The 20,765-nt window shown below is 29.2% G+C and overlaps 1 protein-coding gene and 1 long non-coding RNA gene across 3 annotated transcripts; one reads left to right on the top strand and one right to left on the bottom strand.

Annotated features, from left to right (window-relative positions):
* Positions 1-139: 139 nt before the first annotated feature.
* LOC128390310 (recombining binding protein suppressor of hairless-like) lies at positions 140-17,503 on the bottom strand. The gene is made up of 8 exons (XM_053350004.1): positions 16,694-17,503; positions 5,999-6,637; positions 5,696-5,870; positions 5,463-5,600; positions 4,182-4,719; positions 3,215-3,719; positions 2,126-2,157; positions 140-1,339 (listed from the first exon to the last, which is right to left on the bottom strand). The coding sequence occupies exons 2-8, from the start codon at positions 6,518-6,520 to the stop codon at positions 787-789; spliced, it is 2,463 nt and encodes an 820-aa protein (XP_053205979.1). The 5' UTR covers positions 6,521-6,637; positions 16,694-17,503; the 3' UTR covers positions 140-786.
* On the top strand, positions 4,755-8,886 carry LOC128390364 (uncharacterized). 2 transcript variants are annotated; one of them, XR_008325604.1, is made up of 7 exons: positions 4,755-5,266; positions 5,850-6,204; positions 6,286-6,513; positions 6,585-6,695; positions 6,929-7,009; positions 7,129-7,430; positions 7,786-8,886. It is a non-coding gene; the product is annotated as an uncharacterized LOC128390364 (long non-coding RNA). The 2 variants fall into 2 exon arrangements; XR_008325605.1 differs by lacking the exons at positions 4,755-5,266; positions 5,850-6,204; positions 6,286-6,513 and having other exon boundaries at positions 6,575-6,695.
* Positions 17,504-20,765: the final 3,262 nt, after the last annotated feature.

Raw genomic sequence — 20,765 nt, 5'->3', positions numbered from 1 at the left:
CAATTCGCCACTTCGATTCAATTAGATTGTTATTCAATCTTTGCTATGGATTTAATTTGATTTGGTTTTATTGCTTTAAATTGGTAATTGGTGTTGATACACTGATTTAATTATTGAGTTAATTTAGGATTGGTGTGGATTGAGGAAAGAGATAAATGATTTTATTGGAATTGAAATTTAGATGAGATTGTCTTGGTTGATTGGAACTTTTTTCTCTTATTACAATTGGGAACAATTAAAGATTAGAACAGAAAAATGTTATTTGTGGTTCAATATCACAGGAATAATTAAAAGAAGTGATTTTTGCAATTCGTTAAATTGTTAAGTACAATTGATCTTTTTTTTTCGTGATGATTAAGACGATAATTTGCATTGTGGTTTAAATTGTGCCGATAGTTGATCAACTTTTACGTTGATAATCATGATAATCTTTTTCGATTCCACTTTGATTTTTTCCATAGGTATTCAGATTTCCCTGTGATCCTTAATGATGATTTATATATGATAATTAAATATTGTTGATTACAGAGTTAATTGATAACAATTTAAAGGGTAGAACATGATTTGATTTATATTTTTGCTCTGTTGTTAAATTGAAAAGATATGCAGATAAATTGTGAAAATTAGCTAATAAGTTGTGTGATTTTGTTAATTGTTGAATTATTGGTGAGTATTAATGTGATAAAATTGATGAAAGACGATTGATAATAAACATATGATTTGTTTTCAGTCTAATTATTTGATTATTTTATCGATATGTATGCAGACAATCAACCGTTCAATTCATTAAAGTGCTTGTAAATGTGGATGAGAGTGATGATGATGATGATGATGATGAGAGGGCGAAGAGTGATTTCCGTGTCCGGGTACAAAGTAAGGATGAGATCGATAATTAGTTTTTTGAAAATGCTGATGATTAGAATTGGAATGATTTAGAACATCAGATCTTAAATTATTATCACCTGAAAATCGAGACATCATTGCAAAATGGTGTGAAGATGAATGATGATGATTTACAATATGATTAGGTGAGTGATGAGGATGAGGATGCGGATGGTGGGTTAACAGAGGAGGTGGGGAGGGTAAAGATGACTGATGATGAAAATGTTGATTGGATGAAGATGAATCAATAATTGATTGTTCCGATTGTTGTTGTTGTTGAGCTCTTTGGTGATCAGTAGTTGATAGTAAATGATTTGATTGTTGCTGATTGTTTTGATGATTTGCATGATCAGATGATGTTGTCGATGATGATGATGATGAAGATGATGAAGATTGAAGTTGAGCAGTTGAATGTTGGGCTTGTTGTTGTTGTTGTTGATCCAATAGGTAGAGATGCCTAGAGAAAAAGGATAATAGAACAGAAAAAAAGTTAGTTAATTGTTATTAAATGAGAGATGATGATGATTAGTTAACGTGCAACTTGTATCTTCGTCACGTATTGACATTCCCATGAGTGAATTAAAAATTATCAACAATTAAACGTTTTACTTTTTTAATTTAACGTTCGTAAAGACAATAATAATAATAATATGTACAAGGAATCATTTGGTTAATTGCCAGCAAAACTGTTAATCTGTTAAATTAACTCTTTGATTGACCATTGTTTTAATTGTATTCTTAATGAGGAAGTGTAATTTGTAATGTTTAATAGCTCCTTCCATATATACAGTAAATGATAACTGTACATGTTTTAATTACTTTTTTCACACACCAATCATTTAGTTCTGATTAAAGTTAATTAACTATTTTGACTAAATTAATTTGAATAATTTACTCCTGATATAATATAAAACACAGAAAGAAATTAACAGAAAAATAAAACAAGAACAAACATTTAATTAAAAGAAAACCGAAAAATTATTAATTATCTTGATATTGAGAGAAAAAAAATCTTAATTGTTATTCGTTAATGTCTTAATTTCCTGAACAATTCAATTCTGAATATCACATTTAACAGGGTAATTGACTTTAATTAATTGGAGCTAATTAATTAAAGACAATAATAAAATCTCTCAGAATATAATATCTAAATTGTGATTAAAAATTCATCATGTAATCAGTCATAATTGTGATCAGGAAATCCGGTGACAATTAATTAACATAGAAAATTGATTCGACTTACCCATTAAATGTATTCTCAAGACAGTTTTGGACCTTATGAGAAAAAAAAAGTAAATTGAATTAGAATTAAATTTGATTAATGACGAGGATTGATTGTGGTCATTTTCTTCAATAATTAATATTGATTATTGAAAAGGGAAGGAAAAAAAAATTAACTGTTTAAACGTTAACGGTAAATCACTGACTCTATGGGAATCTAATTGCGTGATTGAACAGTTCGCGAATATTTTATTCATCATCATTATTATTGTTGTGGGATAGTTAATTTGATTGATTGATTATTACAGATTGTGGGTGGAAAAGGGGGGAGAGATGACGATTAATTAATGACATCAATTTAGATTATCATCACAAGGTTATTATTTTCATTTACTCACGATTGTTTGATTACTTGTAAATAAACGCAACAATCGTAAGTTAAATCTCAATGACCCTGTGGATGATAACCAATTATTCATTTACTATGATTATGCAAGGAGAGAGAGAGAGAGAAAAATTTATTCTCACCAATGATTATCTAACTGTTAATTTTCATTGTATTAATCAAGAAGGCATGAACACTCAAACGTAATACTAATAGTTAATCTCTATTTCTGTATATTTGTGTTTTTAGTACATTGGAAGGGAGAGAGAGAGAGAGAGAGAGAGAGAGGAAATAATTGATTGTAATCAACAATTAGACTTCTAAAATATAGTTTTCACTTTCAGGTTAATTAACTTGGACATTAATTAAAACATGATGAAAACAAAGAATATAAGAAGTAACCAAATTCATTGATCCAATCGGATTCACTTGAGTAAAAATATTTTTTCCCATAGAGATATTGACCCTTTTAAGTAGAGAGAGAGAGAGAGTGAGTGAGTGAGTGAGAGAGTGAGAGTGGGGTGATGATGAATGAAGGTGTGTAGGAGGAGGAGAAAGAGGGACGGTCGGTGGGGTGGATATTAGGTGAACATTTACTATTCATCTACTATTGGTATTATCATGTTCGGTGAGAAAGAGGACTAGGTTAACAGAAACAAAAAGTTGTCACTAATTAGGGAAACAAATTGTTGACAATTAGAATTTTGCTTGATTTAATGGACTCACTTGGTGCACAAGGGATGGAGGTGAACCAGGGTGAGCGATTGTTGATTGATGGGAATGGTTAAGATGATGTTGATGCTGTGGTTGTGGTTGAGATTGATGATGATCATGAGAATCCAATTGATTCAATTGATAACCATGTTGAGTATGAGGAGAATGTTGAATATTTTGATGTAATTGTTGTTGTTGTTGTTGATGGTGAACTTGATGATGATGGTTATGAGTATTGTGATGCTGCTGCTGTTGATGAGATGGTGAATGTCCAGAATATTCCGATTGATTTACTGGTCTAACAATTGAATCAACATTGTTAATTGTGTCCAGTTCAGAAGGACATGATTGCCTAGGACCAGGTTCAGGTGTATAAGTGAAAGTTAATCCGGTTGCATAGATTATCCCATCTTCACGAACCAAAGAAATTGGTACTTGGGTTGGATGACGAATCCATTCATATTCTTCACGAAATTCTGATGCCTGAGGTACCACACATAAAATACTCTCTTGACATCTAAACAGCGTAACAAAAGAAAAAGCAAAAATTCAATTCAATTGACCAACGAAAAAAAACAACAAAAAGGGGTTTTGTTTAAATTATCATCGTTTAAGATTCATCATTTAAATTTCGTTTTTGTTTGTTTGTCAGTTTTAAGTTTTTCGTTTGTTTGTTTACATTTGAGTTTAAATTCATTTGTATTAGAAAGCGACCCGGGATTGAACCCGTGATGTCGAGAACTAAGTTCAAGACTGTAACCTTTCGGCTACGGTTGCTTGAGAAAATTTTGATGTTGTTTAGTATTTAAAGTAATTTTTTGCTCTATGGAAAGTGTTAGTCTGATTGTTATCTTTTGCTAATTGTTGATTTGTTGTGATCAGAGAGTAAAGATGAAGAAGAGACTTATGAGTCTTGTGAGAGAAATGGAAGTTGTAAAACATTTGCTTGTGATATTTTTCTTTTTTTTTCTTTGTTTACCTGAAAAACGTTTCCGTTTCCACGTCTGCAAACCAAACTTTCAAATTTTCGGTAAAATTTTCGCCAGTCAATTCCAACATGGCAACTTCACCTCCACCGTTAAGATTAAGGTTATTTACAATTGGAACTGGACTAACTGGACCTGTTGAGTTGATTGTTCCAATTTGATCTGTAAGGCCATTCCCATGGGTAAAAGTGTATTCAGCTTTATCGGTGCTAATTATTGTCCATGAAGCACCATCGGTGATCACTTCTTTGTTTGGTTCCTTTGGACAGGGTGTTGCCTGGAATTGGATTATCCTTTCCTGAGATAAACAGAGATACATTCTCTCGGTATCTTTCATGTAAAAGGCACATTTATGTAATTGGGAAACTGGATCATCGGCATCTAATAGAGCATTTTGCTTGTCTACCTTACGAATTACCAATCTTGGTAAGGCCATTCCAGTCACGGAGCAAACAAGTTTCACCGTTGATCCATAATGAATATAACCATCTCGAACTGTGAATTCCTCAGATTCCGATTCGTTGTCATCAACTGAATCAACATCCACCATGATGAGCGATTCACCCGAAGATATTTAAAGATAATGAAAGTAATACAAACATTTACAATGAGAAATCAAGGAGACCCAAAGAATTGATTGAAAAATAAGATAATTCAAATCAAGATGAAGAAAAATGTGGATAAGCGTTAAATCATTTGGATTAGTGATTAAAACAACCTGAGATATAATTTTAACTAATCTGGATTAGGATTAAGAAGAAATAATCATCTGATAATGATCAGTGTATGTCATTTGTTTGAACCGATCACACGAATGGAAAATGTTTCATTAAGAGTACGATGTTTATAAATTGCTACAATTAAGCTCAATTATCCAATATGGAAACATTGAATTCTCATGAAAACAAATTTCATTTGATTTCAGCAAACATGTAAAAAAAGAATGAAAAAAATGACATGAAATCTTCCTTCAAGGTTAATCATCTCAATTAATCTTATGGTTATCTCTTGATCGGACAAATTGTTACCAATCTAATTCATCGTTGACACTGGTAAAGGACAAATCAACAAGTTACAGGTAAATATCAACATTTGAAAGGTAACAATTTATGTTATGTTAACTGTCATCATTTATTGAGTTCGGTAAAGATTCAGATAAATGCAATGAAAATGACAATCTTGGTGACAAATTGATTGTGATTTGTGACAAGAAAACAAAAGTTTAGTTTCATTTTCTTGTTGTTTTTATATTGTAAAGTGATTAATATACTCACGTAAATGAATTGTAAATGCTCCCCATTGAGATGAACTCGCATGAAAATTATTGTTTTCAACATGAAGATAACGAGTTGAGACTGTTTGAGATCGAAGTCGATTGAACAAGGCTACTTTTGTTCCCGATGCTATACACACTGATGATTATGAACAGGATGGAATAGATAATAACAAGAACAATAATTAATCACTAATCATCGAGTATTCGATCAATTAATCAGTCGTTACTTACAATCTGCATTCTTAAGTGATTGTTTCTTCTTGGAGGGTTTGGAAATGACCTTAATCCGTTTGGAATAGAAAACACCAATATCGTCGGCATTTGCATAAAACATTTTCACCGATAACATGAAATGTTTTCGTTTATCTGAATCACTTATATACAGAGTTTTGGCTGCACAAAAGTTCTGGACAATCGGACGATTGGGTGGACAATGGACAATGGTCAATGAGAAAATGGAATGGATCAATATCAAGAATGAAATTGGAAATTGGAAATATTGGAAAATGGAAATGAAAGAATTGAGCTAATTACCTTTCCATTGAAATCTAATTGTTGCATTTCTTGGTCTGAATTACCGATTCCGATGAAGGCACAAATTTGTGTTGATGATTCTGATTGTCCAGCTTGTATCATTTGCTGTTGTCTATGTGACCAACCTTGACCATAGAGATAAATACATGGAGGTGGACAAAAGAATCGCTTCTCGTTTCCATAAGATTTTTGGGCGACCTTTGCATGTAATATAACTATTTTCATCTCTTTACGCTCACGAATATATTGTCTCATGATTTCTCTGTTGAAACTACCAACTACACCAGAAATTGTTCCAGTCGTTGATGATGCAGTTACTGAAACTAATGGAGATGTTGTCTTTCCTTTGTTAACCTGTGAAGGCATCGGTGTTATTATTGTCCCTGTCGTACTTGATCTCGTTAAATTGGTCCCATCATCGTCGCTATTACCCCCACCACCTCCATTACCATCAACACCATCATTCGGTAAACCAGATTTCGATAAAGGACTTGGTGAACCGTGAACCTGATTAGGTATCATTAGAATCAAATTATCGTCTAACGATCAACACAATATGATCTTGATTATTGTTACTGTTTTTCAGTTTTCTATAAACTTTGATGATTTAGGATGATAATGTTGATCAATAACAAAAGTCTGTAAAGGAAAAGACAACAGAGAACAAAAAAAAAATCGAAAAACAATTGATATTATTGTAAGTACAGTAAATCTATTTTGTATTATACAATTATTATCATTAATTTTGTGAGAGACTGTGATTTGCTTGATTGATTGATTATTGTTGTTGATCAACATCAACAATCATAAAATATTAACCTTTCACTCCAATGATTTTTTCCCAATTCCCATAAACATCATCAACAATTTACACTTTTTATCATCATTACCCAACAATCAACACTTCTTTTTTTTTCATCATCCATTCAGTTCCGTTCAATTAGTACATGGAATATGATCATGTTTCCATCAAAGAAGCAATAACAGACAAAAAAATCAACAGAATCAATGGTAAAGTGTAAAGAGAAAAAAAATTCATCGAATTCATTGTAACTTAGAACATTTTTGTTTTCTTTTTTCATTCTAATCCTTTGTTAATACTTATCATTTTTTTCTTCATTCTGATTCAGTTTACTGATACAAACTTGTTGATAACATGAGCTTACGCACATGATGGTGTTTGGAATAAGAAGAAAAAAAGTTCTGATGAATTCATTAAACCATGTAACTTTTTCATGATGGAATATAAAAAAACAAGGAAGAAATTAATCAAACAACAAATTGATTAGAATCTCACCAAGTCCATCTTTAATCAACCTCGAAAATAATAATTAATGATCATAACAATAATTGAATGACACAAATGGATAACTGATTATTCAAGTGATCATTAAATCATTCATTCAATATACAAGAGTAATACACACTCAAGGTAATTAACAATTAATTAAGAAAAATGTTTATCACTGATTCTTCAACCATTCCTGTAAATATAAATTGCCAAAAATTAAGTAACTGATGATAACAATTTATGAATATATGATAACCTTATTAATAGATTGTTATAATCACGCAAATTAATCATTTAAAATAATTGTTAACTATTCAACATCAAATCAATTAACTGATTAAACGTTAATCTCCAGGTAAAATGATTTGATTTAATGTAAACACAGATTCATATAAGCTTTAACAATCAGTTGAATTATCAATGAAAAACCTTAATCAACAACAATTAAATACTAATTACTTATCAATTTCACTTTCTTCTTACCTTTATGATACAGACTAATAATCACAATTAAACTACTGGAAACAATTGTTACTTGACGATGGTTAATTTGCTAAAAAAAAGGTGATCTTAATCATGGTAATCAACATAATCATTACAATACCATCATCATAACCCTTTATTATTATAAAGTTTATTAAACTTTATCATCTTGATTGTTGTTATTAGATTATACATTTAAATTACAGATGACAATTTACAATTGAGATTACATTGTTCTGGTGTTCCAGGAACAACAATTCCAGCAATTAGTTTACACCTAAGGTAATACCCATTACATTATGAAGATAATCTTCCTCATCATCATCATCATCTTCTTCTTCTTCTTCTTCATCCCTCTGAACAACATGGTGACTTTTGGTGAGAACTTATTATTACTATGATTTTCCAAGTTTCAACGTGTCAAATTTACTCCTCAATTCTGAACCTGTTCCTGTTGTTGTTGTTGTTGTTGGCATAAAGTCCTAAACGATATTTCAATGAATTGAACTCAGAGTATTTCGGTTTACTACTTGATGATTGTTATTCTGTGTTTTTCTTGTATGTGAGGGTTAATGTGCTCAGAAAGATATAAACTAAACTCAAGTTTTGACTTACAGGTAGGTTACACCTTAGCCCGGTCGCCGACGACTTTACACCGTGGGAACTCACAATTATGTTGATGTTATATGTATGATGTAGGTGCAAATAACCATGAACACATGATGATGATGATGAGTATACATTGGATTATAAGTACAATAACATTAACAAAATTGTGATCAAAATGAATTGCAAGAAAATATATTTACATTTATATATACGTTAGAACTTTTTTTAGAACATTAAGACGAAAGAGAAAGGGAAGCAAATTCGATTCGAAAGTTATGATTAACCTTTCCTAATGTAATAATTGTAATAGTATTTGAAGACAATTTAAATGAGCCTGATGATAATGATGATGATAATAAAATTACTCTGATAATCAGTTGATGATTTAAAATGCTCAATAATAACAATAATAATGATCTGATTACAATTATCATTTCATGAACATCGAATCTGTAAAAAGAAATGAAAATTGTTTCAGAACTTTTTTTTCCCCTCAACTTTCACCAACGACAATTAACTTGTTTTTGATTATTTATTATCTCTCAATGAATTAAATAATCAATTGAATGGAAAGTGTTTTCTTTTCAAAATTAATGAATTTGAATTAAATTGTCAAAAGTAAATCAATCAACAGATTTAATGATTGATAATATTTGCGAGAAACGTAATTTTCATCAATAAATATATATGAAAAAAAATGATGGATATTTAATTGTTAGGGACAATTTAAATTGGAATAATTAATTGCAAGTTAGGAAGAAGGAAATAAAAGTAAAGCAAATTAATTTTATTGTTAATCGTTTTCGTTGAAAACATGAAAATAGGTCAAAATTGATATATAATATATAAGAAAAAGGCATAATTATCAATGGAGAAAATCATTAATTGTAATCAACATGATTGAGAATTGAATTATCTTTAATTGTGATTGGCTCTCTTCTTGAATATTGATCAACAAATGACTTTGAAAACTAAATACAAATATAAAGGTAAGTTTAAAGGCGTAACCAGTTTCTGTTTAATCTCCGCCTTCTTAGCTTAACCTATAGCAATCGATGAGGATGAAGATGAAAATTTCATCTTCCTCATCCTCATCTTCATCCTCATCATCTTCATCATTATCTTCATCCCGTTTTTACATTGAATAGATGAGGATGAAAAGGGGTTGATGAAGATAATGAGATAATCTTTTTTAATTCTATTAAATTTCATGGAAACAAAAGGATGATGATGATGATGAGGAAGATAATGAAGATAATGAAGATTAAATGTCATTCTCGAACTTTATTTCTCAGGTCATTTTTATCGTCGCTGTTTAATATTAAATGATGATCATTATTTTTTTCTTCTTCTTTCTTTTTTATTCATTGTAGGAATTAAAGATTTTACTGAAACTATGAGGATGATAATGATGTTGATTATCATCTTGTTGTTGTTGTTGTTGTTGTTGTTGGACAAAGGGGCGGCCATGACCTTGACAAGTTATTTCTCAATGATGATGATGATGATGATGAGGATCTTCATCTTCCATGGGATAGAAGTGATCTTAAAGGTTCCCAGAGTAGTCATGATAATCATAATCAAGATAATGATGTAACTGTGTGTTTATCTGATTGTCTTCATTATCATCATCTTCCTTGTTTTTTTTTAATATACTTCACTAGTTGATGATCATCTTCATCATCTGAATATGATAATACATAATGATGATGAATACTGAATTGTATGAAACATGGAAAACACAAATTAACTAATGAAATTATTTCACTAACATGAAAAAATATCATGATGATTAGTTGAAAGAAAGAGAAAAATAGTTTCATATATTAATAGATATAAATGAAAAGTTCATTATCATGAACAAGAAAAAAGATTCTTGAAATATTGAAACATCAAAGATCAAAACAAAAATCTCGCAATAGGACCAATTAATGAATTAATCCAAATCAAATTAATTCATTGTTACAAATTCATCCGATAATCTTAATAATAATAATAATATTCTAATACCCTTGAGATAAAGGTAAAGATTCAGATTATGAGAGAGGTTAATTGTAAAGGTATCAGAATTGATTGTAATGAATGAGGACAATCAAGGATTGAATTAAAAAAGGGACAATGATTAAAGTGGATGTTTAGTTTATGTATTAAGAGGTGTTCACTAATTAGAAGGAAAAACTTTAAACAATCGTAGCGTCGTAATGTCTAGTCCTAGAGTCTTGAACAATACCTTAAATTAACGGCAATTTAATGGGCAATTTGATGGTATTAATTAAATTAAAATCAGAGCACAATTAGTTTTAGAAATGTGTGTCAATGTAAATGAAGTGAAAAATGTTATTTTCAATTACATTAAATTGAATCCCTCAGATCGACCTTATCATGTGTTTATTAAGTTCAAATCGCTAGGAATAAGTAAAAATTTAGTTTATAATATTTTCGAACGTGTGAAAAATGGTCAATCGATACAAAGAATACCAGGTCAAGGAAGAAAAGCGATAAAAATGACCCCAAATCGACTAAATAGCTTCAAAAAATTCGTCGAAAATAAACAGTGTTCAGTTCGATATTTGGCCTCAAAATTTAACATTTCGACATCTTATGTCCACAAGTTATTAAAAACTCATGGATTCAAGTACCGTAAGTCGATACAAGCACCAAAATCGTCGCCAGAGCAGAAAAAGAGACAAAAAAAACGGCTACGAAATTTGGTTAAAAACGATTTTTCAAAAAGTTCGTTATTGGCAATCGTCGAGGATGACGAAAGTTACTTTCCGTTGGATAGGTCACTTAGCCATGGATTCTACACAACGAATGTCAACGAAGCTCCCGATGACATTCGTTTCCATTTTAAGGCCAAATTCGAACCTAAACTTTGTGTTTGGATTGCCATCAGTGCGAAAGGTTGTAGTTCACCTTTTTTTGTTCCCGCTAAACATGCTCTAAATGCTGACCTTTATTCAAAAAATTGTATTAAGGATAAACTAGTTCCTTTCCTTGAAAAGTATCATGGAGATAATGAGTATATCTTTTGGCCTGATGGCGCTAGTTGTCATTACGCTAAATCTACTATCGAAATGTTTGATGCGCTTTCGATAAAATTCGTGAAAAAAAACGAAAATCCGCCGAATATTCCGCAACTTCGGGTGATCGAGAGGTTTTGGAGTCATTTAAAAAATAAGGTCTATGAAAATGGCTGGAAAACTGATAATTTCGACTGTTTAAAACGTCGAATTACTTCGAAAATTAAAAGTTTCGACAGTACTTACTTCGAGCGATTATTTCAAAATACTAAGTCACAAATTCATTATGCCGCTAAGAATGGCCCATTGTCAGTATTGAGAGAACATAATAAACTTTGAATTTTTAATTTATCTTTTCTGGTTATCGAGTTATCGATATTTGAACTTTTTCCTTCTAATTAGTGAACACCTCTTATGATTAAAAGTCCTGAATAGATTGTACTTTTTTTTGTATTAACCGTAAATTGTAGGGCTACAATAATAGCATCAGATGCAACGGTTCCCAGCATTTAGTATATTCAACTGAACCCGAAACCTTATCTTCAACCTTAATATTATTTATTATCATGAATACAAAACTAATCATCATCATTTTGCATCTTCATCAGTCTCATTACTAAATTTTCAATCATCAAAATGATTAAATACTTTAAGTTAATCAAACGATGAAGAAATTGAGAAAATTCTGAATACGTTTAATTGTTGTTCAAATGTTATCGAAAAACTTAATTGAGTAATTTAGCCACTAAACATTGATTGATTCATGATCGTTTTCATGATGGTCTTAATGATTAACATGATTCTTTCAAGTTGTTATTAACTATGATTAGTTAATGATCATTGAACATGATGATTTTTCTTGTTTTTTTTATCGTGATTTCAATGAATTTCATTCTTGTTTCTCAAGAGAAAGTGAATCTTTAGCATAAAAAAAAGTTCTTTATTATCATTATAAGAAAATGATAATAGGAAAATATTATTATCTTAATGATGACGAAAACAACATGATGATAAACATGATAAAGTTATCGATGGATAAACAGTTAATATAAATAAATTCTGTCTAACTTGTTGACTTATTACCTGTGATTTTTACCTGAGTTTACATTTCGTGTTATCTAATCGTTTACACATTCATTTATTACGGAAAACAATTGTAGATTTGTTAATTTAGTTTATTTCTAGAGTTACAATTGATTGCTTTCGATTATATTGTATATAGAAATTGATTGATGATCTTAATAGTAAATGAATTACAAATTATCAATCTCAAGTGATGAGAATCTAAGTACATTGTTTGATTTTCTGTTTCTAATCTGATTGAATCAACATCGATTAATAAGAAGGAAAAAAAATAAAACAATTTATAACATAATAATAAGGTATGACCGGTAAAGAATGGAAGTAATATTTTAAAACTTTCGTGGTTATTATGATTTTGAATTTATTTTCTTGAAATTAGTATATTTTTTAATGACCAGTTTTTACCTTCAATTCAATATATTTTTCGAGCTGTTTCGATTATGAAAAGTTGTGAAAATTTCGATTTTTCGAATATGTACCAAAAGAAAAAAGTGAAATTTGTTAGAGGTAAAGTTAGATAAAAAGCTAGCTCTTCAAGAAAAGAAAGCCGATGATGAAAATTCTAATTTTAAGTTATTAATGAAGGTTGTTTTAATATGCCAGAATGTTTTAAGAAGAAAAAAAATTATTTTTTTAAGTCGAAAATTCGAAAAAAGTTCGAACCGGATATTGCGTCATTTTTTCTCAAATTCGTTGGAACTTCGAATTTTTTTCACAATTTTATTTGCAAAATCAATTTCAATCCTTACTCTTCATCGAATACTGCCGAAAAAATTTTCAAATTATCTCGAATAGTTGAAAAGTTAATAATGCTGTTTAAATTGTCGCGCGAATTCAATAAAAATACTCGATTTTACCGATCTAAATTAAAAAAAATTGTCCTAATTAGTTAATTGTTTTCCTAATACATGAAAATTTTATATCATTGTGAAGCTCAAATTGTGCTGATTATGAATTTATTATCGAAAACTTAGTCATAGCTAACAAATCAGATTAATTAAGATCGAAAAAATTATTTAGAATTTTCGACGATAATTTGATCGAAGTGATCTGGAGAACGGACTTTTGCTAAAATCGATTATTTTAACCTCACATTCAACTTCTAGTTATTCCAAAAGTCTATCAGAAAAAATTCATACACAAATTCAATTTCATTAATTAATTAATAAATTTCAAAGTTTACTTCCATTCTTTACCGGTCATACCTTATAATAGATATTAACTATTAATTGCATCAGTAAATTAATATTTTCCTTTTGTATAAATGAGTTAATAACTTATTCATGATGCAAATCTATTCAGTTATTAGTTGTAAATTGTTAGTACTATGTAATTATTATCATACTCTGTTAATCAATATGTAAGTGACTAAATTTTTCTGTAATTTACTTTTGTTACGGTTAATCAATTGATTAACTATTGGGACTTTTGTCAAGTTGAGATTACATTTGATTCCGGATATTTGGTTTACTCGATTTGTATTATTTCAAGGGATATTGGGATGAGGATGATAATCATGATGGTGATGACAGAAAGAGAGAGAGAGAGATGATGATGATGAAGATAAAGAAAGAGCATAACTAATTCATCTTTTCACTTTATAAGTTTTTGTCTCATTCGATAACAAGCTTGAAATTAAAAGGGAATCGAAGGTAACATTGTAAACATATGGAATAATTCCCAGAATGAAGATAATAATAAATATATAAATTGAAGCATCAGCAGTTAAGGTTTATCTTCATCATCATCTTCATCTTCATCATCATTATCATCCTCTTTGTTTGGGTTTTCGGTTGTATAATAAAACAAAGATGATGTTGGAACTGAGAGAGAAAAAGCTTTTCCACTCAATCAAATCAGATTCAACAGAAAACGATATTATCATCATGATAAATTCTGGTTCCAAGAATTAACCAGAATTCACTTTTTTTTCCATGATAATGATTAAGATAATAATTTGTGATAACAATCAACAAACGCAATCCATCAATGAGCCAATTGAATCCTCATTGATGTAACTTTACATTTGAATATGATGATGGTGACAATTTAACAACAATTATCAGCAACATTATTATGTTACAATACATATAGTTGATAATTAAAACTCCTCCATCATTATCAAGATAATTTGATAATAATAATACACCAAATGATAACCATGGACATTTTTTTTCCACAGATAAAAGTTCAACAAATTATTAATAGTTAACAATAGTAATCAATGATTTTAATCATTTAATTATCGATTAATAGTTTGAAGAAATAGATTGTATAAGAAGAAAGCACATTATATTAATATACTTACATTTAAATTGAAAATTTCTTCTCAAAATTAATCATAATCATCAACATGATGATAACAATAATAATTAACATCCAAATATTGTTCAGTAAATGATTTAACAATTGGAGTAGAAAATGCAAAACACAATCAATACCAATGGACATGAAATGTATTTAAAGTTAACAATTGATTGTATTAATAGATATTGATTGTTTTCCTATTAAATTGATTCAAAATTTGAAAGTTAAAGCATTTTAATGGTGAACCACAGGAATTGATTAAATCAGCTGAGTGATAAAAACAAAAAGGGAGTGAGAGAGAGAGAGAGGAGAGCTGCAAATGTTATTATCTTTCAATGAAGATGAAAAGTGAATGATGTTTTTACCATTGAAATAAATGGATTCAAAATGAACCGATACAAAAACCTATGGGCTTTTTTCATTTAAATGCTCTGGGAATCAATCCATATGTTATATATATTATTACTTATCATTCCCATTTAATATACTAACAACAACAAAATTACATAGACTTATCTTCCTCCTCTCTTCATCCTCTTCCTCCTACCCAAAGAGCTCCAGTACCTCCATCATCCTCATCATCACCAACAATATAATGTACGATCACTTTTGTCTAGTTTTTGTCTTGAAAATTGTTCCGTCTCATTTGTAACCTTTTTTTTCTTCTTCATGATAATATTGATTATTATCTTTGGGATTGATGAATTATGATGGTGGTAAACTTGATAGGGAATTGGGTTAATGTAATTTACCGTTAGAATATGATGAATACAGAATCGAAAGTGTGAATTCTGACCTTGACTTTGTTTTCACTTTTCTCATTTATGGGTAATACACATCGGAATATTTTTAAGGGAATTTAACACCTTCTCATCATCATCATCATCATGGTCCAGTCTAGTTATTTTTACATCATCTTCATGATGATGATGATGATCATCATCATCAAATCCACTGTTCAGAACATTTTCACTCTATTTTCATGTGAATAAAGGCAAGAGAACAGAAATTTTCTTACCAAGTTTTTTCTCGCATTCAGCAAGTTCTCACTTCCAATAACATTGTTTCTCTTCCGAAATCATCATCACCTTGAGAAGAAGACAGTGAATCTTTTTCCTTTTCATCATCATCAACATATTATTCTGATGATTATATTATATTAAGTTCAGTTGGGTTCAGATTCCAAATATAATTCAAATAATGGAGTAGGAAAAAAAACTGAATCTGAAACTTTCCCTTTCTTTTGTCGCCATTTTCAAGGTAAATCGTTTACCTTTTTCATTCTGATGATTAACAAATTCAAGGTTTTTGGTGACAATAATTGTAATCATTTTCATGATACTTGGAATCTATTTACCATCAAGTCATTTACTCATAAACATCATTCACATTCTGAATTGATGAATGAATTTCAAACTTATGATAAAGTTAATAAACTTTTCATTTGATTTATCGGACTTTGTAATGGAAACATTGATTTAATGTAATTAGTTAATTGTTCCCAACTTAATTGTTTGATTGTTTACCATGTGAACCCTCTTGTTGCTGTCTGTATCAAATATAATTGTTACAATTTAAATGAACTATTAAAGTATTAAAAGATTTACTATTATTTAAATTGTATCAGAAACTTTTTTTTTCTCAGATATGATTTGTTAATTTAATTGTTAACATTAAGTGTTTCTAATTGTAATAATTTAAGTGATTAAACTAGATGATGGTGATGGGGTTAGATTGTGATCAGATTAACAATCAAATTAACCTCACGTTTTCAACTTGATATAATTAAATCAAAACAATTAGTGTTATATAAATATTGAGATAATCAGATTGAAGTAATTAATTTAATTAAACAATTTTTAAGAACATAATGATTAAGAAAATAGGTAAACTACTTACGTTTAAGTGGTTGATATGATTAAGATGATGTTTTTAGTTAATAACAATTAACTAACCTCTCGTTGTGAAGCTTGACAATCAGCTGATCAATTGAATGCGCAACAACAACACATAAGAAAAATCATAAAGGAAATTAAACTCAAATTGTTGATTTAATTGCTGTGAACAATTTGAGAGTTGATTGTTTGATTATTCATTCACAATTTAAAAAGATACATTGTTTTAATTGTTCACTTTGAATCCAACATACAAGTTTCAACGGTATTTATTTATAATGACATTTAAATTTTGCATTTGTAATTGTTGTTGATGTTAATCTAATTGTCAGATTGATTAAGTAAACATTTAGATTTGGGATTGATGAAAGATTGATGAAGATTAAAGATTGACAATTATATAGTTTTAATTGTTTACATTAAAGCACAATTTAATACAAAGTGATACATTTGATGGTTATAATTGGTTGATTCAATTGAGAGATAATAATAATGATGATAATTAATATTAATTGTAACGGAAAAACAGGTTAGTGATCAGTTAAATGTTGATTTGAATCATGATTAACCACTAAAGTGTTTGGATTAACATTAAATGGGAGGATGAAGGTGGATAATTAAACTTGACAATGGGAGGAGGTAAGAGAGGTGAAGGAGGAGATGATCAGTGTTATGTGAAAGGTTAAAGGGTAAAAAGGATTCAGGCCAAAGGTTGAACTCATTGGATTGAGGTGGAAATTTAGATTGACCAAAGGGCTTGGAGTGGATAAAATGATTTCTATTAATAAATGAGAGAGATACTATGATGGTTAATGGAAATTGGTGATAGGAGAAAGTGACAGAGAAATGATAATATGTATTGACGATGAATTGGACTTGTTCGAGTCGAAGCAGATGAAGATGAAGATGAAGATGATGATGATGATAAAATGTTTCCATGGAAACGAATATGAATGGTAAAAGTAAGAGAAAATGAAAGAAGATGCTAAAAGGTATCATTTAAATTCAATCTCATCAATGGAACTTTTTTCCTTCCTAATTATCATCAGTAAATTAACTTAAATCATTACCATGATCGTCATTTGATTAACAATCAATGATGATGAAACTTTTGTTTTCTTTCATCCAGTTAATGGTTAAATCTAATGATTTAAAGCTTAATGATTATTTTAAATTGTTTTCTGTTGATCGTGTTCACAATTTAACCCTTTTTTTTGCAAATACGAGCAAAATAGTAACAATTAAAATTGATTATAATCAATCGATTGGTAGAAAGTTAAATAAATAAATAAAAAACAAGTTGATTATCTTTCCAAGTTAATGAATCAATCATAATTTAGATGATAATCTTAATCAGTGTTTTATATAATTTCAATCTATAGTTGAGACAATCATAGTCGATGATTGTAACTATATCATCTTCATGATTGAATTGTGAACAATTGAAACTAACAGTTGATGTAATATAACATTAAATCAAGTTAATCATCTGGATAATTATTAAGTAAATTTAATCCATGAAAAAAGATTAACAAAAAAGTAGGATAAAGATTAACTTGACTACCGTTAGATTAAGTTAAATAATAACAATAATCATGAAATTGTTGTTATTGAATTAAATGATGATTAGGAAGAAGATAATCTTTAATAATAGATGCGGAAAGATGATAAAGATGATAGTGATGATACTATTGGATGATAGCAGACAATTGATGATGACGCTGATGATAAACTTTGAAGGTGGCCTTAAGACCTCCGTCAACGATTTTTTTTTGTTGGACTCAACCTCAATTAACTTTAATCAAATTTAATCAACACCCTTTCATTGTAATCAGCCAACAGCAACAAAAAAGGAGAGACGATGAAGATGACAAGAGAGAGAGAGAGAAAGAGAGAGAGAGAGAGAGAGAGAGAGAAAGAGAGAGAGAGAGAGAAACTAGGTCTACTCAACCTTTCATTCTTATCTTTTTTTTCATCATCATCATCTTCATCTTCATCTTCATCTTCATCTTCATCTTCATCTTCATCTTACCTGTGCCAAAGTATCACAACTACTACTTTTGTTGATTTTGGGGATGATGTTAAACTGGCTTGGTGAGTTTCAATGCTGAAAGACTGTCTATTGTATTGACGATGATCTTCATATTTTATCTTCTTTATCATCATCTTGAAAAAAAAGATCTGATGAAACTCAATCAAGGATAAATCATAATTGAATTTACTGTCTGAACAATTTAGCTTTTTTTCACTGATATCATTTTATTTAATATTATAAATTTCTCGATTCATGTTCTGATTTTATAGTAACTTTTTTTTTGTTATTACTTTAATTGATTGACCTTTTTTTATTGTTGTTTGTACAAAAAAAATAGTTAAATAATTACTGTTATTGATGATTATTGTGATTAATAAAGAGTTGATTGAAAGGTAACACCACAATTGATTATATTTTACATCTATTATAATATCAACTTGCAAAAATTGCACTTGCAACTTGAACTTTGTCTTACTCGAACTCAAATTCGAGGTTCGATTGATCAAAGTGATTGACGCCCTCTATTGATACAAAAGAACATGAGAAAAACAAACCTCATAGTAAAACAATCACTAAATTGTTACCATTAATCAGGCGAATAACAATTAACCATCACACCTTTTCAATAATAAATTTGGATTACAAAATTATGACAATCGATTTGATTGAAAGAAAAGTAAAAAATAAGGTCAACATGATTGTGGACAATGAGCCTGATTATATTGAAACGAGAATCATTATGATTAGAAAATGGTGATGATAAAAAAAGACTCGATGATTTGATTCCTAAGGATGAATAAGTTTGAACAAGGATGTTTGTGGTTTACCTGACTAACTCAATATCATCATAATCACTTACCTTTGATAGTGATAAGATGATGATGATGATGATAAACTATTTCAACCATAACACTGAGGGTGGATGATGAGGTGGGTAAGAATATGAGGTGAAGGAAAAAAATTGAAGGTGAAGCAGAGGAAGAAAAAAAAAGTTTCACAAAAATCATGGAAATTGTTGATTACACCATTGATTCAGTTCAATTGTCTGTGACCCCTTGAAAGAAAAGTATCTTATCATTAACTAGATGATAAACTTGATTATCATCAATAATTTAAACCATTAGTTAAACACGAATCATCATCATGTTCAACACCTTAACACCTTTGTATTAATAAAAACCCCTCGAAACTCAATATCAAGGTTAACCTTTATTTCAATTGTAACGAAACTTGAAAACAATTACAAAGTCCACAGGCACAACAATCAAATCTAATTGTGCAAATAGTGCTTCTAATTATCTGGTAAATCATTTAGACTACCTCATAAATCACAACAATTAGCAGGGACAATCATAGTATACAATATAAATAAATTATTCCTACTCGACTGTACTATTAATTGTGATTAAACTAACAAAGTTGTTGGTAAACTTTTGAATTAACTTTTAATGAATTCATGAATGAAAAATTGAGTTACTAATAACCAATGATTATATTATAATGATTAAACTGATTTAAGGTTATCCCTTAGGCTAAATTGTTGTGGTTTAACAATGTCAAATCTTAATTGCTAGACTATAAACATTTTCAACGGATCCATGATTATGATTAAATCATGATTACGATTATTATATTAATATATATATTTAATTAATGAGTTAATATTAAAAGTCTCCCCCTCAGGCAATTATCATGAAATCATTTTTTTTTATTACTAATTGTCTCTGATTAATCAATGTAACTATGATTAGATTAAAAAGTTTTTCTCTTTAATTATTTATATATTGTTTTCATGATTATTATTATTGATAAATAATTGAATCAATTGATTATCAACAATAGATAAACTTTATTTTTAATGATGTGAACAAAAAACAACAACAACAACAACAGTAATTGCAATGATTAATAATCAGACCCGAAAAGTTAAATGATAACAATCAAAAGTTAATCATCAGAAATACAATAATTTAACAATATTTATTTTATACTAATGATAATGTTTAATTTTGATTGTGATTGTGATCAATTATTTAATTGT

Source organism: Panonychus citri, unplaced genomic scaffold (genome assembly GCF_014898815.1).
Source record: "Panonychus citri isolate SS breed McGregor unplaced genomic scaffold, ASM1489881v1 Contig00118, whole genome shotgun sequence".
Lineage (NCBI taxonomy): Eukaryota > Metazoa > Arthropoda > Arachnida > Trombidiformes > Tetranychidae > Panonychus > Panonychus citri.
Note: the sequence above shows the minus strand (reverse complement) of the source record. Positions and strands in the feature narration are given on the sequence as shown.